General features: G+C 39.5%; 1 protein-coding gene across 4 annotated transcripts in view; it reads right to left on the bottom strand.

Annotated features, from left to right (window-relative positions):
* Ralgps2 (Ral GEF with PH domain and SH3 binding motif 2) overlaps window positions 1-22,673 on the bottom strand; it is a 137,539-nt gene that overhangs the window by 17,835 nt on the left and 97,031 nt on the right. For 3 of the 4 annotated variants that reach the window (XM_050135125.1, XM_050135128.1, XM_050135126.1), the window contains 7 exons: window positions 16,513-16,650; window positions 16,289-16,379; window positions 10,711-10,778; window positions 9,457-9,592; window positions 8,743-8,894; window positions 2,763-2,817; window positions 757-834 (listed from right to left, as the gene is read on the bottom strand). In XM_050135125.1, the coding sequence (XP_049991082.1) occupies window positions 757-834; window positions 2,763-2,817; window positions 8,743-8,894; window positions 9,457-9,592; window positions 10,711-10,778; window positions 16,289-16,379; window positions 16,513-16,650 (718 nt within the window). The remainder of the gene's footprint in view (window positions 1-756; window positions 835-2,762; window positions 2,818-8,742; window positions 8,895-9,456; window positions 9,593-10,710; window positions 10,779-16,288; window positions 16,380-16,512; window positions 16,651-22,673) is intronic. The other variant, XM_050135127.1, reaches the window with a different exon arrangement.

Raw genomic sequence — 22,673 nt, 5'->3', positions numbered from 1 at the left:
AAAGAATGATTTAAATGCCAATATCTGGTGATGTGTTATGAGATGTAGAACTCTGGACACAGCAAAGAATGCAAGATGTTTAGTCTCTTTATTACTATTTAGGTGTCTTCAAAGTGACAACCTAGAATTTTCATGCTCCAGCTGTTTAAAAGGAGGGGACACACAAGAGGAGACACCATCAAGCTGACAGGGTTTGCTTCTCAAGAGCTGCTCTGTTCTTCTGAGTGACTTCCTGTTATGAGCCCCACCCCCGCATGGATCATCTTTAGGTGCTTCTACAGCTAATACAATGCAGAGGCCCAGCTAAAAAAAATTGTTTAATGAAACAGACTTGTCTAAATTTAGGCTCTATGGTTTATCTGGATAAAAAACTTACTTAAAAAAGACAAATAGAATAAAAACTTACTAGAAAAAGAAATGCTTTGATTGCAACTTAAGAGTAACAAATTGATTTTACACAGCTCAGCCGTAACCAGCATCCTTGGACAGTGTGCAGTCAAAGGACTAACAATTTCATAGCATTTTGAAGTGTGACATAGAGACGCCAATTTTAATAATTAGCCCTGTGACTTAGAAAGAATAGTTCAAATTTAAACTAGAATAAATCTTGGAAAGAAAGTTTTCATGGGCAATTTGTTTAGTTTTAAAACCAATTATTTGAGAAAGAAGAGAAAAAAAATGTCAGACAACACCCATATGAGCCAGCCACCAACACCAGAAGGGAGTTCTATGGCCCCTGATGCAGGGGAATTGTACCTGCTGGCCTTCGTGTGGCTTCGATAGCCATTTCGTGGCACTCTTGTCACCGGGCCGAGAGAATGGTATAATCTGTTCCTGTTGGATTCCATTATAAATTGTATACATTACACATATTTTTATTCATAGAATCATTAACACCTAGAATAGTACACTAGTTTGTGATCTAGTTTTCTATATTAATCCGTAAAGAGGGAAAGATAGGATTCTTTTTTAAAACATGCAACATAGTTACAATTTTTTCTACTGACTCTAGAAACACAGGTATAAGTATACACTAGACTATACAGCTATACAGCACTCATTCTCATGTCTGTTACAACAACTGTTTATGGAAACTTGAAAATGTTCCACAGCCCCCTTTGCTCTTCTTGGATTCCAGTTTAAATATGACACACAGAATTGTATGAATAATTCATTTTATTATGTCCCTATGAAGACACCTAAAAGCAATGTGGCTTATAAACTTAAAATGGATGAGGAAAATTTCTTATCAAAGAAACTAGAAGAGACAAACTGAGGAGTAGCATAGAGGCGTTATTTGTTTTTCCTATCAACTGTCAAAGCCAATAAATGCTAAGAATGGTATGAGCCAGTATCTATCCCAAATCATATCATATTTGATACAGGAAATATAAACCCAGAAACAATGGTATTTCTTTGATTTAGGAAAACCAAAGTATGAGATACATGATACTTAATCTAGTAAATAAGGGGAGAAGATAGTGGTTACAATTCAGACAATGATTCAGGGACTGGGGAGATGGCTCATGGAACAACATTTGCTACATGTGCTACATGCTTAGGGCCCTAAGCTTGGTATGGAGCACTTGGTGTGTGTGTGCTTCAAGTCTGAATCTTTCTGGGCTGCATTTTTAACTGATTTCAAATTGTTTGAAGAGCTACTGCTTTAACCCTGGCACAGGGTTAAACAAATGGTGCCATACAGGAAGAACACTAGTATGAGGTATGAAGGTCAACACATTACAAACTGCCTTTCGAGATAACCTGCTGGGATGCAACACTACACTGGGTTATGCATTTATAGTTTAAACAACCTAGGAAACAACTGCTAACCAATCCTGTTAATGAGAAATCTTTAAAGAGAAAGTTTCTAACAAGTAGTTTGAAATTAATGATTCAAATATAATTTCAAGTGTTCCTGTTTAAAAGTGACTGACCTGGAGTTTTCATATAACACTAATACTGAAGCAATGATGAGGCTCAGTGGGAGGCCCTGGGCTCAACCCCCAGCATTGCAAAACAAGCACCAACTCCCCCACCTCCCCAGACCACTTGCAGCTTATGACTTCGGATCTTGGTTTATGTGTAACAATGGAGTACTTGTTTCTGTCAAGTCAAATGTCTTGAGCCAGATGAGGTACTGAAGTGGTAACTTAAGAGTTCAAATGGATGTGTGGTAAATACCCATTTGAATAACTTGTCCTTAGTCTCAGGAGAGTTCTATTTGATGATCAATACGGCATACTATATCTGCACAGATGACAGGGTTTGTAACTTAAAGCAACAAGGAAAGATAGCATGACCATACAGTAGGTTAGCGAAAGGCACTATACATGCACTGACCTCTTGTGTCAAATGTCAATCTTTACTTGTAATTTAAAATTAGCTGTTATTTTGTCCTTAAGAATGCAAAAGTTAAATAAATGTGTTACCATTAGATTACACAGACCTATGGAAATAATGTCATTTTGGTACACAGAAATTAATTATGGTTATTTAAAAATTTTTATTTGACATTTATTATTGCTAAAAATGTTATAATTTCAAAAATTCAAAACACATGTAAACACCAAATAAACATATATAAAGATCACAATAGCCATTCTCATGTACAATTCCAGAGTTAAATATCTACTTGCCATCTCTTCTGCCAGTAAAAAGATAATAGTAATAAGTAGCAACAACTTTTTCCAATTCACATTCATATTATTTCCTAAGACAGGCCAAAGGTCAAAGCAACTTTAGTGGCTAATTTCTCTTACCTTTCAAAGGCTGGCCACGAGGTCTCTTCACTTAGTTCAGAGCCATCACTACTCCCTAAAACCAAGAGTTATTCTATTATTGTTGTATCAGTAAATTTTCCAGTTTAGACTTTCTACTTTAAAAAATGAATTTTCTGGTGGTACATGCTAATAACAATCCTAGTATTTAGAAGGTGTAGAGGGGAGGACTTTACGTTCAAAGACAGCCTTGGTCAAATAACAGTCAACTCTGTCTCAAAACAAAAACACACAATGACGACAAAAAAATCCAAGGGCTGGAGATGCAGTTTACTGGTGAGTGCTGGTCTACCAGAGTTAGACTATCAACACCACAAAAAAAAAAAAAAAAAAAAAAAAAAAAAAAAAAAAAAAAAGATTCTACCAAAGTGTTCAGAGCAAAGGCTTTTTTCTCTAAGTTTGCCAAAACTGAAATTCAAAGAAGGTCACGACATACTAACTTCTTGTTCGGAAACCAACATATGACCATGATAAACAGCTCGATCAGATCTGAACTAGAGTCTCCCAGAGCACGGCACAGTCTGGGCACCACTGCATTTCACAGCACAGAGAAGCTTAGCCCAGCTGACTGTACCCACTCCCCACAGCTGTTCTAGAGTACAGGATGGCATCTGACTACTTCATTCAGTTACACCATGTCTTAGTTCTCCTAAGGCTGTTATATAGGCAAATAGTAGAAGATTACTGCATCCTTACTTCAAATTAAGGATATACACTTCAGCCATTTTCCTTTCAGGGTTTTTCTTTTTCAGTGCTGGGATTCAAACCCAGAGCCTTGGGCATTTTAGACAAGGGTCTCAGGGGAGTAGAAAAAGTGCCACCCTATAAACCTGCCAGCGTGAATTGGGACTGTAAGAGCACATGTGCTTATTCACACCACATGAAGAAAACCAGCATCAAGAACTCAATGGTGACACCAGATCAAGAAGGGAGCAACTCCCTCACCCTGACGCCACTCTGATGGCACCGGCTCTAACCGTCCCATCATGGGCAGACACGTTGCAGCTCAGTTCTGTTCTTACTGTTGAGATGACTTACTCAGACTGTCTGCTTGTCTTCCTGTCCATCCGAGTTCAGCTGGACTTGGTCCTGCCCTTTGTCCCTGGATTCAACTCTATAGCTCACCCCCTATCCTGTAGCCAGCAGATTCCACAGCAGCAGCTGCAGCCCCTCACAGACCTCCTGCGGACTTGTGACCTCACCCCCACTGATCATCAGCCTTTCTGCCAGTTTCCCAGCTGAGAGTCTCTGCTTCCTTCAGCCTTTGTAGCCACTCTGTGTGGTATGTAATATCTGATGTGGAGCTATTTTCCATTAAGACTGGAATAAAAGACCCCGTGTTTGCCTTGGCTAAGGAGATCAAGGAAAGTGGTAATATCTGGCAAACTGCTGCCATAAAATTGCAGTACCTGTGAATCTGTTGGTCAATAAATCCTGACTCTATGGAGATTCACAAACGGTTCATTCACCTATGTTTCTGACAAGACACACTCACACATACAAAAAGTAAAAGCTACAGCTAAACTAGAGAATAATTTTAATACACACAGACGAGATAGCTAAATATATAAATTTGTTTTCTTACATAACATACTAGATTCCATAGGTATAACAAACTTCTAACTGAAAACAGGTTAGATCAAGGCTGACACTACACAGGGACTACTTACAATGTTACTAAAGAGGTATTTCCGGTAACACTTGATTTCTGACGTTTAATTAGCAACATTTACATCAGAGGACAGCACCAAAGCAAACAAGTGCTGAGTGGCACTCAAGGGTTCAGAAGCAATTCTGTGTTTAGGGTTTGTTATTCTCAGGCCAACGGGGCCAGTATGCTCAGATAATGGATCTCTACTGATTTTGACATCGAGATTACAGCAATAATATAGTTTAGCCCTTGAGCAACATGACAGTCAGAAGACCTTTTTTCTCTTTGTTAAAACCACAACAGAGCATACTATGGATATAGTCTTTTATTGTAAAAAGAAATCATGATCACATGATAAAACACAGTTTTAAAGATGGGGGCTGGAGAGCAGGCTCAGCAGTTAAGAGCAGAGGACCTGTTTCCTGAACCCATGCTGGGCAGCGCACAAAGGCCTGTAATGCCAGTACCAAGGGTGTCTGAGGGGGACTTGTACTCATAAACTGACACACATATATACACAGAATTACAGAAAAAGTAAAAACAGGCTGGGAAGGATAGCTCGGGGTTAAATGAAAGTTATACTACTTTTTCAGAAGATGCAAGTTTGGTTCTCAGCACTCATGCCAAGTGGAATCCCAGATGCAGAAGATCTGACCATCTTCTAGAATCTGCTGGCCATGCACCCACAAAGGCACACACAGGTGGAAGGCACGTACACATGCACACACATAGACATGACTTATAAATATCTTTAAACAAGCCAGGCGGTGGTGCCCCATCCCTCTAATCCCAGAACTCAGGAGGCAGAGGCAGGTGGATCTCTGAGTTTGAGGCAAACCTGGCCTACACAGCGAGTTCCAGAACAGCCAGTGCTACAGAGAAACACCATCTTCAAAACTCAAAGGAAAAAAAAATTTAAACAAAGAAGTAAAACAATTAACAGCAGCACATGGAACCTTCTCCAAACTATCATATAGAATACAAACCAAGCCTCACAAACAAACAAAAAATTGGAATTAATTCCTTGTATTGTGTCAGACCACAGTGGAATAACTAATTCAATGGAATAATAATTACAGAAATCATAAAAATATTTAGAAACTAAAAATACATTTTTGAATGAGTAGTTCAAGTAAAAAAAGAAATGCCTAAAGTCAAATGATAATGAAAACACATGCAGAAGAACCTCTGGGACACATCTGTAGAGGTTAAGTGCTCACATTAAAAATCTGAGAGGCAACAAACACAGCCAACCCCACACACAGTAGATGACAATGTATTTAAAGATTAAAGGGGCAGAAAACAAAAATCAACCAAACGGTTGAGAAAAGCTAGTGAGATTGACAAACCCTTAGACCTCCTGACAAAAAGAGTTTAAAGACACAAATTAACAAAATTAGAGTTCAAAAGGGTCATGATAGAAGGATCATAACAGAAAATTATCAGAGATTACTATGAAGATTTAAACTCTATAAAAGCTGAAAAACCCAGAATTTCTAAATGTCTATCATATACCAAAATTAATTCAGAAGATATAAACAACTTAAGCAGATTCATCACAAGCAATGAGATTGAAGCTATAATCAAAAGCTTCCTTCAAATTAAACCTTCTTCAAGACCCCTCTCACCCGTCAGATGGCTGCCACCAAGAAATCTGACAGAGAATGGTGGGGAAGATATAGAGAACACTTATTCTCTGTTGGTGGGGTACAAATTACAGCCATTATGGAAATCAGTTCAGAAACGACCCAGCTACTTCACCCCTGGAATATACCCTGAGAACGCCATGCCCTACCACAGAGGTATCTGCACCCCATGTTTACTGCTGCTTCAGGGAAATGGAACCAACCTAGCTGTCTGTCAACAGAGGAATAGATAATGAAATCTGGCACACAGATACAAAAGAATATAGTTCTAAAGAAAAATGACCACCAAGTTTTCAGGAGAATGGATGGACCTAGAATGTATTGAGGCCATACAATATCACAAAGAAAAAACCCTGCATGTTCTCCCTATGTGGATCCTAGCCTATAATACATGCATGAACTAACTATGTAGACAAATGTGCAGTGGGTACAGCATACCGTGAAGAAAGGGAAACAACACAGGGCAAATGTCAGGTGATAGGACCTGGGTGCAGCTGATGTTCACTTAATCCAAAGGTAAGATTTTTTAGTTTTAACTCTGCCATGGACTGTTTTTTCTGTCCTCTTCCTCTTCTTTTTTGATGGTGGATAAGGTCATAAAAATATTGATAGTGGCTAGGTAGTGGTGGCACACGCCTTTAATCCCAGCACTCAGTAGGAAGAAGCAGGTGTGTCTCTTGAGTTTGAGGTCAGCCTGGTCTACAGAGTTCCAGGACAGCTAGGGCCTTACAGAGAAACCCTGTCTCAAAACCCAACACACACACACACACACACACACACACACACACTCCATTGTGAGGTTCCACAGCTTGAGGGCTATTCTATTTTAATTGTATATAAAGGAGTTCAATGAGATATAGAGACTTTGGGTCTGGTTAATTTTGCTGTAAGATTTTTTCCCCCCAGAGACAGGATTTCTCTGTGTAATAGAGCTTGCTTTGTAGACCAGGCTGGCCTTGAATTCACTGAGATCCGCCTGCCTCTGCCTCCCAAGTGCTGGGATTAAAGGCATGCACCACCACCGCCCAGCTGCAAATTTTTTACAATAAAGTTTAAATAATTAAAAAATTTTAACAATAACAAGAGACCTCCAACCAAACCAATTTACTCTACGCAGGGCTCTCCAGCCAGGGTTCTGCTATGTAATGCACGTTAATGCACAGGAACTTAATCCCTACAAATCTTTGGTCAATTTTTCATTCTCATGTTACTGTTTTTTTTCTCTCCTTTTCTTACGGAAAAAAAAGTCTTAATGTATAGCTCAAGACTATCCTCAAAATTGTGATCCTCCTGCCTCGACCTCCAAGGTACTGGGATTACTGGTGTGCTGCTTTGCTAGAGTCTGGACCTATAATATCCTGTAGAAGTCCACATTTTAAAGGCACGGTCCCCAGGCGTGGCACTATTGGGAGGTGGTGAGAGGTCTTCAGGTCACTAAGGGGAATGTCCTAGAGAAGACATTCTTTCTCAGTTTCCAACACACGGTGGATGGTTCTACCGCGTTGCACGCTTCCATCATGAAACCTTACCTTAGGCATCTATGGGAACTTGCACCAGATATGGCTACGTTTAGAATCTCACTCTTCAGCGCTGGGGAAAAGGCTCAGTGGGTAAAGCACTAGCAGTGCTCGCATGAGGACCGAGTCTGGATGGCCTAGCCCTCCTGCCACACTGCAGTGCATGCCTGTAGTCCAGCACGGGAGAAGTCGTAAGAGGGCCCTGAGGGGTTGCTGGCGGTGCCAGCCTGGTGCAGTGCAGGAGTCTATCTCAAAAATAAGGTAAGGAGTGCTAGGGGAAGGCATCCCATGATAACCTCTGGCCTCCACACGTGTGGTGTAAGCACACATATACACAAAATAATTTCTATAAACATCTATACGCGAGAATGTCCTTACTTATTTATACTATACCTGGGTGACCTAAACAAGTCTTACAGTTTGAAATACCACAAATATTTAATTTTCATACATTCAATGGCCTGACATTTCTATTAAGACCAAAGAAGTTCAAAACCTAAGTCTTGACTTGCCAAGTTCAGCCACACTTCAATAAATATGTTGCCAGTCAGACAATTCTCTCCCAGTCCTGTGTATGGTAAGATCACCATCAGCTAACGAGCTGATAATTCAAATGACTTTGGAGTCACACTTGACCCCTTCCTTTCTTCCTTTTCCTCACTTTCAGTCAAACTGCATGAGTTAACCAATTAAAGCAGCCTACAGTCTTTTCTCAAAGTTCTCAAATGCCTTCTCATTTGGAGTCAAAACTTGAAAAACAATAACTACTACCATCACCTCACATTTGATTGTGCCTTTGTTTTAAATCATATGTTTTTTATTTATGCTAGGGAAGACGGTTATGACACCGGGGTTGTCAAACGGCCTACCCCCTTTCACAGGGGTCACATATGAAATAGATGCGTATCAGAAATTTACATTATGATTCATGACAGTAGCAAAATTATAGTTATGAAGTAGCAACAAAAAAACTTTATGGCTGGGGGTCATCACACATGAGCAACTGCATTAAAGGGTCACAGCATTAGGGAGATTGAGAACCACTGTGCTAGGGTTAATGAATGCTTTTGTGGTTAAGTTATTTTGGTTTTGCCTGCTTGTTCAAATTCTTTTTTGGCAGCAGTGGGCGGCCCCAGTGAGTGTCTCACCTATGGATATTCCACTGGAAAGCGTGGAGCTCTCAGCTTGGCCTCGTGATGGTGCATGCGGCTCCATGACGCTATCATCCAGCAGGTGCCGTGGACCTGCGTTTGGGAATGTCGCACTCTTAAACTCTGCTGTGTTCATCTTATGAATGAAACTAGGAACAAAGAGAAACACTCTTTACAACTCCTGTTTCTAGCATAGGACATAAAAGATAACCAAGAGTGTTCTGAGTTTGTCTTGAAACAGAACACCCCCACTGAAAATGCATTCTTCCTTCAGCAATCAACAGTGCAAAACTAATGGGACTAAGTGAGAATCGGGGTTCCCCTTGTATTTAGGACTAAAGAGAGTAGTTCTTATCATTTAGTTTATTATTTGTATTTGTCACGACAATTGATAGCTCTGATAACAAGGCTACAATTTTAAAAGGAAACTTTCAGCATAGCTCTCTGGATTTATTACTGTGGCTCTCGGAGCTCCTGATTGTTCTTCCTCTGATAAACTCAGTTCCAAATGCAGGTAAAAGAAAACTCTTTTTAGGCAAACAAGATAGATTTTTTTCTGAACCTGAAGACCAATCACACAGGCACCTAATTTCTACTTAACTAATTAAGTAAACAGAATATAGAAACATGTTTTACTAACAAAGAAATCAAAAGTAAATCCATCCGCAAACAACTTAAAAACAATGGAAAGACAAAATTGAAGGTGCTGACTTGTAACCCAAGCTATGGCACTTCCTGTGTCCGTGTGGAATCAGGTTCCGAGGGGACGGGGGCGTCTGTGGCAGGAAGGCCCCCTCGGCAGCACTGCTCTTCCTCCCGCTCTGCGGAGAGGCTCCCACTTCAGGACCTAGAGAGGAGAGGACAGAGGGAAACTGTCACCAGGTTTCAAGGGCCTGGTCTACAAAGTGAGTTCCAGAACAGCCAGAGCCAGGATTTCAGATTTTTAGGTATGCACTAGAAAGCTTAGTTTGAAGGTCTATGTTGGTAATTTTTAAAAAGCACTTATCAGTTATTTTTTAATGATTACTTTCTTATATTTTAGTTTTTCTGATGTGATTTATGTACATTAAAAACCAGTTGTAAATCTATGGATAAAGGGGCTGGAGAGATGGCTCAGAGGTTAAGAGCATTGCCTGCTCTTCCAAAGGTCCTGAGTTCAATTCCCAGCAACCACATGGTGGCTCACAACCATCTGTAATGAGGTCTGGTGCCCCCTTCTGGCCTTCAGGCATACACACAGACAGAATATTGTATACATAATAAATAAATAAATAAATATTTTAAAAAAATCAATGGATAAAGAAGTATGGTGTTTGTATTTGTAACATGTGGCCCATCACTGAAAGCCAAAGTCACTGAATTTGAATTTTATAATTATTTAAATTAGAATTTTTGTTCTGACCATAGAAATATCTTCATTGCCTAATATTAAATTGTATTCTTAATAATTAAGATAATATTCACAAATCTATTGTTAATATCATATGTATTTTCCTCAACTAGGAAACATTTATTTATACATCATTTATTTGGCAATCAACAAATAATTTTTTAATTAAAAACCAAAATGAAACAGAAATCCAGACAGCACTGATATACTTTAATACCCAAAATGATTTTTTCTTTTCTTCCTTTCTTTTTTTTTTTTTGGATTTTCGAGACAGGATTTCTCCGTTCCTGTCCTGGAACTAGCTCTTGTAGACCAGGTTGGCCTTGAACTCACAGAGATCCGCCTGCCTCTGCCTCCGAGTGCTGGGATTAAAGGCGTGTGCCACCACCGCCCGGCTCCAAAATGATTTTTTGTAAGCAGCATAAGATATGCTAAGTATTCACTCACTTTGAAATATAATTCTTTCTTATGAGATCAGGTTATCTGGTACACTGTTTGATAATGAAACCCACCTTGGAAAAAAAAAAAAAACCTCCCCAAGGAAACCATGCACCAACCAACAGCAATGGACTAACCTACTAGGTCTTCTCTGGAAGCAGCTGAACGTGGCGTACTTGTCCCTGGTTCTATCTTTAATGAAAGCCTAAATTTTAAAAGAGCAAAATGTAAGAAACAATGAACACTGACAAAATATCAAAGTTATGTTTCTTTACAAAAATCCAATAGGGAGCTGGAGAGATGACTCAGTGATTGAGAACACCAGAGAGTCCCCCAGAGGACCCAGGTTCAATTCTCAGCCCCACATGGTAGCTCAGAACCATTGTAATTCCAGTTTCAGATGATATGATGCCCTGCCCTCTCCCAACCCACACAGGCACCAGGCAGGCAAAATATCCAGACATAAAAACAAAAATAAATACACACACACACACACACACACACACACACACACACACACACGGCTCTTTAGTTACCAAACAAAGGTACCAAACATTTCACCACAGCTAAAGACATTTACTAAATTACTAAAAGATGATTTTAATTACACTGGACATGGTAGCCAGCCTGGGCTACATAATAAAATCTAGGCCAGTCTGGGTTACAGTTTGAGACCCTGCCTCACACAAACCAACCAAGAAGCAAAAATAGATTTAGATTTGTACTGACATACACTTAATGAAATGACAATCAAGTCCAGGAATGTACTCATGTATTTAACATATAATTTATTTCTAGACTGATATAGGTGGGTCTTCTTTCTATGTGTTGCTTTCATTGGTTAATTAATAAAGAAACTGCTTGGCCTGATAGGTCAGAACATAGGTGGGTGGAGTAGACAGAACAGAATGCTGGGAAGAAGGGAAGGGAGTCAGACGCCATAGCTCCCCTCTCCGAGATGGACGCAGGTTAGAATCTTCCTGTTAAGCCACCACCTTGTGGTGCTACACACATTAATAGAAATGGGTTAATCAATATATGAGAGTTAGCCAAGAAGAGGCTAGATATAACGGGCCAGGCAATGTTTAAATGAATACAATTTGTGTGTTGTTATTTCCGGGGCTAAGCCAGCCGGGTGGGAGTCGGGCGGGACACGAAAAGCAGGCCTGCTCGCCTCATCACTACACTAGACTCTCGACTAGATGAACTATTGGCTTGACTTTAATACTGAAAACTTTAAGACCTTTTTACAGAACTACCCAACAAATCAAACGACTCAGTTTATGAAATGAAAGGTCTACAGAAATACCAAGACTGCTCCCAGAATGGTTTCTCAATCCTTGTCTTACAGGCGTGTGCAGCTATTGTTCACACCATGACACCATCTACAAAGTTCACAACTGCACAGTCAAGCTAAATACAAAACCCAGAGAGACATAAACTAACCAATCTCACAGTGCTTTAAAATAAGTACAGGATTTTGTGTTGGGTGGCTCTCACTCACTGCTCTCCTGGTCATCCGGGGCTGTATGAGGGTTGGTGGGGGGTGGTTAATGCTGGGAATTTCTTGTTACTTGTTCCATTTAAGTACCCAGTTTTGAGTTCCACAGAAATATATTTTGATTTTTATTAGTGAAAGCAATCCTAGGAAACAATACTGAAACAGTTAATCGTAGAAAATGTTTTGGTGTAATTGTGAAGCCTTGTATTACTAAGTTGTCTGAATGAACAGAAAATTTGTGTTATATGATTTTTTTATATACGTAATAGATAAATGTATACAGATGAAATTTTGTTTAGCATGAATTTGATTTGAGAAAAGGAAAAAAAGTATCTCTGGTGCTTAGGATGATAGAGAAAAGGTGGAGCATAGATGCCTGGCAGGGATTTGTGACAAGCAGAACCAGCAGGTATTTCCTGCAGAGGGAACAGTGCACCTCTAGAATGAAGAAAACTTAAAGGGATTAGGTAGAGCAAAGTCTAGGAAGAAACCCGGGACATGTTCACACGTAGAGAGTAGGAGGAAAAAGTGAAAGCACAGTGTCGAAGAAAGAGAAGGAACAAAAGTCCTGAAAATGGGGCCAACAGAGGAGAGAGCACGCCGCTAGTCAAGAGATGATCACCATCATAAGAAATCAGCAAAAATAAGTACTGTCAGGATTATTGCCGCCCTTGTATAAAAGCACAGTTGTTATGAGATGGTTTTCTAGTTACAGGGAATGATGGGCATTAAGCATGTAGCACAATTAGGCACGAGAAAATTTATGTCCCAATGCATGGGCTCTTGTAAACAGAATCAGTAGGCACCACTGAACATTACTTCCAGCTCTGCATCTGAATAAGATGCAGCCCCAGTTTCCACAAGAAGAGTTTATTGAGAGAGAGCTGGTGATATAAACAGACCTGTGCCATTTTGTGGTAGGAGTTCTAGAAGGAAGACACACACACCCTGGGAAGAGGCACTGGCAGAGAAGCCTGAGTACCCTATGACTCCTTTGACACACAAGAAAAGGTTATTGGTACATATTACATTTTATTCCTGGGCTTATAAAACTGGTAAGTCAGTTCATGGAGTACTGACTATGTGTTCTTCCACCAAAACCTGCAGGGACAGGCTTTGGGAATGGCCAGGGTCTGTCTTATGTCTTTTCTCTGTGTTTAGACCTCTTACTTTTTTGGCCACCAGGATAGAAATCCTGGTGGAAATCAGAATGACTCTGAACAATGAGTGGTTTTGGTATCCGAAATGGGACTTGAACTTTAGACCCAATTTATATATTATGAAGACATAAATTATTTGTAATATGGCACAACCAGAATTGGAGCAAATCCAATCCAGTAATGTTTTTATTTATTTGTTTTGTTTTAGTTTTGCTGCTTGTCATTCAAGCAATGGGTCATTTCACAATTGGCTGAATCTAAGCTTTTTGTTTATTAAATCTTGCTATTCAAAAACAACAACAACAAAAAGAAAATTCATTAAGTTGTCTTTTTGTTCTATTTTGGTGGCACTGGGGGCTTAATCAAGGACCTTATAAACAGAGGCGAATGTGCTACCTGACTTGGAAGTTTCAATGAAATCACATATCACTTCCTTCATCGCCTAAGAAAATAAAACACTATATTCCAGTTACTTGACAGTGCAGACAAACGGCTCAGCAGACTGCACTCCCTGCACACCCTCTGTTGGGCACACTGTCTACCTTTCCTAGCACTGAATGGGAACTGGCTGACTACATCCCAGTGCTACCTACAGCATCTAAGAGTAGTAGGGAAGCACTGCAAGGGTCAGCTATTATTCCAAGTGTTGTGGTCTACACAGTAGGTTCCAGGACAGCCAGAGCTACATAGACGGACTGTGTCTAAACACACAAAACAATTAGCTTTACTAAAAACTCCAACACGTTTGCTACAGTCGGTAAAAACTAACAATTCTCTATAATTGTATAGGTTTTTCTTAGACTGTTCTACATAATACTCTTTATGTCAGTAAGTTTCTTGTCCTAGAGAGGATTTTAATAGATACTTGTATTGAGATTTTAGGACAAAGATAACTGTTCATATTTCCCTGGACAAAATCTGTCATGTGTAAATTCTGTATTTATAGTATAGTAACTAGAGGCACAGGAAAAAGAGCTAAATAGTAAGACACAGACCATCAAACTTAAGACACAGCATGGTGTAAGAGGTCTGTGAAACTCCAGCCTTAAAAAGCTAATAATACCCTCATATTAGGTTCAAGTGGATCATTATATATAAACAAAATTTATTTTGTGTAAAAGCTGAAAGAGAAATTAAAATGATATGGGGAAGAAAATGATAATAAAGGGATTTTCAAACAACACAATTTTAGATGTATAAAAGTATTTTCAGAGCTTAATAAATTTAATATCAGAAGAAAATAATTTATAACTTTCCAGAATTTCTAGTATTTCAATGGGACTAATTCTATACCACAGAATTAAGACTGCTGAAATCTGTAAGTACAAAGTAGATCATAATTAGTCAAAGGGGATAAGAAAAACTATAGCATTAATACTGGAAAAAACTCACTGAATTCTTTCTATTTTAGCATGTTTTAAAAACATGCCTTTACATTTTTTTTTACTCCTTCATTTATTCATTCTTGTGTGCACAGGAGCCATAATACAAGCAAGAAGGACAGAGGATGACTTCCCTGCGTGTTCTATAATAGTTTCCTCTGAGGTTGAAACATTCCATCCTTCTGGGAAGCTCCTTAAGCAGGAAGGTAAACAGTTCCAAACAGTTTCAGGAAGTCCCTGAAACTGATCAGACTCTCTAGGGCCTCCTTCCCAGGATGCACACAAGGCAAACTGCTGAGACTCACTCCAGACAAGATGACTTGTAAAGAGTGAGACCAGGCCAGCACCCGGAAGAAACAGTGGCCGGCAAAGCTGCCTGTAGAGTCGCTGAGGGCACTCTCCAACCTGAAGAGCCACCTGCAGGCCGTGCAGTGCGCTCCAGGTTTCCAGCCTTGTTTCTACCCATGCTTGGTGGGCTTTGGTGATACAGCTTTCTTTGAGCCATTTCCACTCCTGTAAGTAACTCCAATAAAACTTATTGGTTTACCAAGTTGGATTTTGGTGGTATCCGTACTTGAGTTTGTAGTAGGTTCCCTATCAGGGGTGAGTAGACCTGTGTGTGTTGAGTCTGCCTAGGAAAAAACTTTATCAAACAGAGAGTCAATTTTCTCCTCCTACCATGTTTTAGGCTTGGAAGCAAGCCCCCTTACTAACTGAGCCATCTTGTCAGCTCAAACAGGCCCTTTAATTGGGGGTTGGGGGAGGCCTGAAGACACAAAGTTCAGTTTTAAAGCTTGGCAATAAACAATGCCCCTGTGAGGTGGTATCCACCTGCATGTCCAGTCCTCAATGGTCTGAGACAGAAGAACTGCTTGAGCACAACAATGTGGGACACCTTGGGCAATACAGGGAAAACCAGACATAATGAAGAAAGCAAAGGAAAAAACGAACAAATGAAACCAAAAGAAAAACAAAAAGCATTGCCTCTCTACCCCAGCAGTTGTGATGTGAAGTAAGGCCACAAGGAACCAGAAACGCTACGGCTTAAGGGTCCTTACTAAAGGACTGTATGATTTATTAAATGGTACCATAACTCTGGGAAAGGAAGTCTTAAACAGTCTCTCAAACCACTTTCAAAGATGTGTCTAAAAATAATCATTTAAGAAGGAACAATTTTTGTATTTTGTGAATGGCATAATTTTTTTCCTGCTTACAGAAATATTCATTTCCGTAGGAAAAGAGTCTGAGTATACAAGGAAAAGGAAAAAAAAAATCCTCAGTTTTGAATTAAATGTGTTGTTGTTTACAGCTTAAGAATGTTAAAATGTATTTTTAAATTACTGTATTTAGTTTTTGAGGGAGGATAACTTGTGTGAATTGGTTCTATCCTCCTCATGTGGGGCCCTGGAATCAAGCTATGCCTGTCAGGGCTGCCTTCAGTTTCTTTCCCTACAGAGCATCAGCTGGCTTAAAAGCTAGACTACTCTTAAATAAAGAAAAGCGGGAGCATTTGCATACTGGCTCACCCTTACCACGTGATTGAAAAAAAACACACGTAATTACCCTACCCACTGTGCTCCATACCTAGAAGCCTAAACACATCGGACGAAAGGGTCAAGGCTCAAAGTGGAGAACCAGACAAAGCATCACCCAAAACTGAAGATGGACCTACTTGTAATTATCGTCTTCCACAAACTTTTGTAGTTCTTCTATATACTGAACGGAATTCAGGTATTTCTGGACATGAGGCAACATGGGAATATCTAGGCAAAAGATGACAGATGATTATTTAGTAAAGTACATAGTAACTAGAAACTTAAGAAATATAACTGAAGGTAACTGAGCTACATGGCACCAAACCTGAAATGAACTCTAAAAGACATTCTTTTCACTCACCATAGTCACAGGACTGTTGTAGGTCAGAAATTATTCGAAGAATGTTATTCATCAAATTTGACCTTTGCTCATTTTCTAGAATGCTGCCCGTGGATGGGTACGCCGAGTCGATGTACGTCAAGTCCGACAGGTAGATGCCTGGAACAGACCGACAAAGAGCCTTCACTTGCAATCTCAGTGATGTGAAGAGAGAAGAAGACAATTCACAGATGTTCTCTAGCATGTCATATTAGAATTTATTAATATAATAACATGATCTCTTGGGGTTGAGACTTCTAGAGCTGGGGTCAAGCCATACAAACCTAAGTTCCTTGTAAAGACTCCTTATGTTGTTTTCCAAGCATAGATTAGGCTGCAATCAAAAATCCAGCACACATAAAAGGATAAAGACTTGAGTACTTGAAGTGGCAAGAGATGGTCATTTTATCTCTGGATCGCAGTAATTACATGCATTCAACCATTACCAGTTCTCAGTTTTTATTTTATCTAAGACACTTCCGCAAGTCAATACAGCCAATGCCTTCCACGGGGAAGGGAATGCTTTCTCATACCCTCGGTGAGAGCGGACAGTCTCAGCTATGAAGAGAGTTTCAATCGTGTAGATGCAGGTATATTATTTATTTTAAAGATCAGCAACTGAGAATTATGTAATTATGGATTGACTAGACAGCTTTTCTCTATTACATCTGCATCACTTCTAAAATATAGAAGTATATTACTAAAATAACATTTTTCAGATTTTTTATTTTTGTTTTCAAGAAAGGTTTTCTATGTCTAGCCCTAGCAGTCCTGGAACTTAGACCAGGCTGGACTCGAACACACAGAAATCCATCTGCCTCTGCTTCCTGAATGCTGGGATCAAAGTTGTGTGCTACCACTGCCTGGCTAGATTTTTATAACCAAATATTTAATAATATGAAACACTAGCAAAAACATTAGTTCTACAGACTTGATCTACATTTCCAAAGATTGACATTTGATAACTGTAAAGAGTTTGTATCATAAAAATTAGATGTTTTTCTCTATGCAGTAATGCCTCAGGGTCCTCTTATGTGAAGAGTGGCTGGTGTTTATGAACAGGCTACAACCTGTCTAAAATGCAGGTTTTTAAGGTGTGAAGATGGAGTAAGCACATGTATTTTTATGGTATCTGCCAATGGTATTGCTGATTTTTACGTGGCTATTGCTTTGATAATAGGAGCGAGGGGAACACTGCTGCAAGAGCCCAGCTCTAGCAGCTCCTGTCAGAAACATCAACAAAACAACAAAAACCAAACCAAACCAAACTACAAATAATTCACCCCAACAGAACCACAGGATCTGGAATGAGAGGGTTCATTCTGCCATTCCAGCCTAAATCAGGGTAATTCTCAGTTCACTGTTACTGTTCTGAGTTATCTTGTAACTGCTCAGGTAGATCAGGAAAGGTTTAGCAGTGGATATTTACACTTATAACTTCCACAACATCACCTCTGACCACTTACTGACACTGAAGGATTGGAACTGCCCCAAATTTAAACACACAAATTCTGCCTTTCTAGTCTATCAGTTTGTAATACACAAGGCTAGTAATTTAACTCCTCCAGAAAGAAACAGTTTACGGTACACCTACTTAAGTATTATGTTAAGTACCACGAACTGGAAGCAGTAGTCACATGTGGGCACTGAGAGCATGTACACGCGGCTGACGTTCTCACTGAGCTATAGGGAGCTGAGCCACCCTGCAATCTTACCAACAATGACGCCAGAGGGCTACCAACTTCACAATTTATATTCAGTAATGGTAGAGACGCGGTTTCTTTCTTAGGCCCTTGAGAGACTAGAAATTCCCTATTCAGAGATTTTAAAAAATGAAATAGACAGCATTTATAATCAGTAACTGGCCAAAACCGCTTCAGTTTTCTTGGAATTCCTATAGTATGAGTAAAACAAGGGCCAGTAAGACCGTTACCTGAAGACTGGGCTTCTTCCCCACTTTCTGCTGGGGTCATGGGACATGCTTTCTGGCAGCACCCGATAAAGCAGGGCCCACCTACAGTCTCCCTCATCCTTCTGTAACACAATGATTAAGGTTCTACTTTTTTTTTTTTTTTTTTTTTTTAGCATTTCAATTGTGTTTTAATAAATAAAGACTGCCTGAAGATCTGAGAGTAAAACAGTCCCACTGGTCAACCTTACAGACCAGGTTATGGTAACACACACCTTTAATCCCAGGAGTCACACTAGTTGCAACAGAAATTGGGTGGTGCATGCCTTTAATCCCAGTGGTGTATGCCTTTAACCTCAGACCTAAAAAGAAATATAAGATGGGGAGGAGGGAAACAGCTCTCAGACACAGTCTCATTCTGAGATTTTGGCAGGCAGAATTGTCATTTCAGATTGAGTTTGAGGTAAGAGCCAGTGGCTGGATGTTTTGCTTTTCGGATCTTGAGGTGAACCCAATTTCTTCTTCTTCTTCTTTTTTTTTTAATATTTATTTATTTAGTTATTTATTTATTATGTATGTATGTATACAATATTCTGTCTGTATGTCTGCAGGCCAGAAGGGGGCACCACACCTCATTACAGATGGTTGTGAGCCTCCATGTGGTTGCTGGGAATTGAACTCAGGACCTTTGGAAGAGCAGGCAATGCTCTTAACCACTGAGCCATCTCTCCAGCCCCCTGAACCCAATTTCTGACTCTAAACTTTTATTAATTGTGCTTCACACATCCTTCAGGCTTGCCCACAGTTCTATCTTATGGAAGCATTTCATTCCTCTCAAATGACTTATTTTGTGTTAAGTTGACATAAAATTATCCAGCACACTGGATATTAAAAAAAGAAAGTTTTGTGCTACCCTTATTATATAGCTACTAATTCCAGTACCCAAGAGGGAAAGGCGGGGGTACTACTCAGTGGTAAAAAATGACATTTTGAATTTTGCATGCAAATGGATGGAAATAGAAAACACTATCTTGAGTGAGATAACCCAGACTCAAAAAGATGAATATGGTATGTACTCACTCATTAGTGGACTCTAGCCATAAACAAAGGACATTAAGCCTTAGTTTGCAAGCCTAGAGAAGCCAAATAACAAGGTGAACCCAAAGAAAAACTTATATAGATCCTCCTGGAAATTGGAAGCAAATGAGATTGCCGGGCAAAAGTTGGGAGCATGGGGGTGGGGGAGGGGTTGGGGAAGGGGAGGGAGGAGAGAGAAGGGAGAAAGGAAAGACTGGAGAGAGCTTGGGGGAGTGGGAGGGTGGAGATGGAAGAAGGGCGGATATAAGAGCAGGGAAGAAGATATCTACATTAAGGGAGTCATTTTAGGGTTGGCAAGAGACTTGGCTCTAGCGGTGATCCCAGGTGTCCACAGGGTTGTCCCCAACTAGGTCCTTGGGCAGCAGAGTAGAGGGTGCCTTGCCCCACTATCACACTGATGATTATCTCGAATATCACCATAGAATCTTAGTCCGGCGACAGAGGGAGAAAGAGACAGAGACCCTCATCAGAGCACTGGACTGAGCTCCCAAGGTCCAGTTGAAGAGCAGAAGGAGGGAGAAGATGAGCAAGGAAGTCAGGACGGCGAGGGGTTGGTCCACCGACTGAGACAGTGTGCCTGATCTAATGGGAGCTCACCAAATCCAACTGGACCTGGACTGAATGAGGTTCTACCTTTTATATACAGCTGATAGGGCATTGTACTCTAATTCCTTACCCAACACTGCATTTGATATGTTACCTTCTGTATATGTGATTTGTGTCACTGATTTTAAGTCTATGATTTGGTAACTCTGTGCTATTTAATATGGTAGTAATGTCTTTATTTGAAAAACACGTTAACTTAGAAATGCTAAGTAAGGGTATTTTATTTTTATATACAAAATTAAAGAGATTTAAGAACGATGTTTACTGATATTAATTATAGAAGTGTAAAATTTGTAAAAGACAAAATATTTACTTTTAAATGCACATTATCTGCATGAGTCTTTTGATGTTATTGTTTCTAATTGTATAAAATTTTGCACAGTTCTAGAGCCTTGAATTTGTTGTTCTGACTTGCATTTGGATCATTATGTGCTCTTTTATATGAATGCCAAGTAAGTATTTAGAAAACTGTTGAAATAAAGTATAAATCAAAGTATATTCTTAGATGTATTTACCATTAAACTTTATGATGTCTTAAAATGAGCAACAAAAAAGTACTATAATTGTCTACCTCTGATGAAAATTCTTTATATGAAGTTTTAAAACAAACTCAACATGTAATGGTTTTGTTCTAGAGGTGTGACCACGCATTCCATCTGTGGGTGCTCAGTCATCTGCTCACACAAGCACTGGATAATGCAGACTGAGCTGAGCACATCTAATGAAAACTACTACCCACAGGAAAAGACCCTCCCCTCCCTCTCCTTTCCAAATCCAGATGATGATTCTTAGTGGAGCTAACTGTGTGCGTGTGCACATCCTTGTCTCACCCTACGATGTAAAATCAAAGCAACCTGTCCTTTCAGTCTGCCACTCTCCTCAGGAAGGCCCCTTGCTGCCTCCCTTGAACAGATTCCCTTCAATAAACATCCCCAAAGGACAGCAAAGAATAGTGTACAGATTTTAGCCTTTATCCTAGTCTATTCTGAAGTAATTAATACTTGATGCACACAGTTTATATAGTTCAGGAAAAATTCTGAAGACTGTGAATGAGGTTAGGAAGCACTCCAAGGTATCCTATCTCAGGTGCATACTTTCGGAAACTCTAGGCTACTTTATACTCTCAAGCTGTTGAAATTCTTGGTCACAGCAAGGAAGATAAATTATGTGTAACTAACTGATTAATGTCCTGTGATTGTTAATTTGCAATTATTTGTACACTTGTCAGTATTCTTTACCTCTAAGTGTATTTCTTGGAATTACTTATTGAAATGGTTGTATCTTCCTGGTTCTTTTTAATATTTAAGGATTTAAATAAACATTTTGACAAGACTTTATACTTGCATAAAAAATCACAAATTTATATTCATGTATGTATGTATGTATGTGGGTATTCACAGGCCATGTTGTACATATGCAGGTCAGACGACAACTTGCCAGGTGCATTCTCTCCTCCTAACATGTTAGTCTTGGAGATGGGACTCAACATCTTGACAGGCTTGGTAGCAAGTGTTCCAACCTGCCGAGCCATCTCACCGGCTGAATTTATCTTTTAAAAGCTTCCTTTAACTTGTATAGCTAGTATATGTGAAAGACCAATCAATTTAGGGACTAGTGTATCCTGGAAAAGCTTACAGACTGCTCAAAGAAATGCCACAGGTGTCAGCCCTACATACCAGTCAGCAATACAGGATTCAAAGGCAAGGCTGAAGGACACAGTGAAACGGGTCCACACAGAAAATGTCATCCCCAGATGATGGGATCATACAAGGCTTTGAGGCAGAGACGGGACGTGAGCCTGGACTACACTGGCTGACTTCACCCTTCTACCTTATCATTAAATCTACAGGCAATCTATATGACAATCTCAGTGAGTGCACGCACACATGCATACACTCTCTCCATATATGTAAAAAAAACAAAGCCTGTTATATTATAAATAATTTTGTAAGACTTCATTAAATATGATTTTAAAATATGGTCTTCCATGATTACATCATTATTTTGTTACTATTTTGATTTTAAATGGTTTTATAATTCCTTAAATTGAGAATAAACTGATGTATGATTATATTACACCTTAGACATTTTATTTTACAGACTTTCAAGTTACTTCCTCCGCTCTCTGGTTACTATAGATATGAATGTACAGAACACATGTGAAGATTTTTCTCTAGGATGTGTGTACATCTATACACTCACTCCAGCAAAGACCTGCTCATGCTGTAAGGTATTTCATTACTCAGCTTCAGGTGATGACACCAATACTGTTTTCAAAGCTTTATCAACTCATACGTACACTGACAGGGGGTAGGTTTCTACTGCTGCACTTTGTGTCAAGAACTGCTATTTTAATTTGTGGCAATTTATAGGTATAAAATGGTATTTCATTTGTTTGACTCATAATGCTTTTATCCACTTATCTTGTTACTGTCTTATATAGACAATTTAAGGCATTAGAATAGGTAATAATAGGCATTATATTGACTAGTTTTAAGTCAACTTGGCACAAACTAGAGTCATTCCAGAG

This window comes from Alexandromys fortis, unplaced genomic scaffold, assembly GCF_014885135.2.
Source record: "Alexandromys fortis isolate MF-2015 unplaced genomic scaffold, M_Fortis_MF-2015_v1.1 scaffold_21, whole genome shotgun sequence".
Taxonomy (NCBI): domain Eukaryota; kingdom Metazoa; phylum Chordata; class Mammalia; order Rodentia; family Cricetidae; genus Alexandromys; species Alexandromys fortis.
The sequence above is the reverse complement of the archived record's forward strand: the minus strand, read 5'-3'. Positions and strand labels throughout refer to the sequence as shown.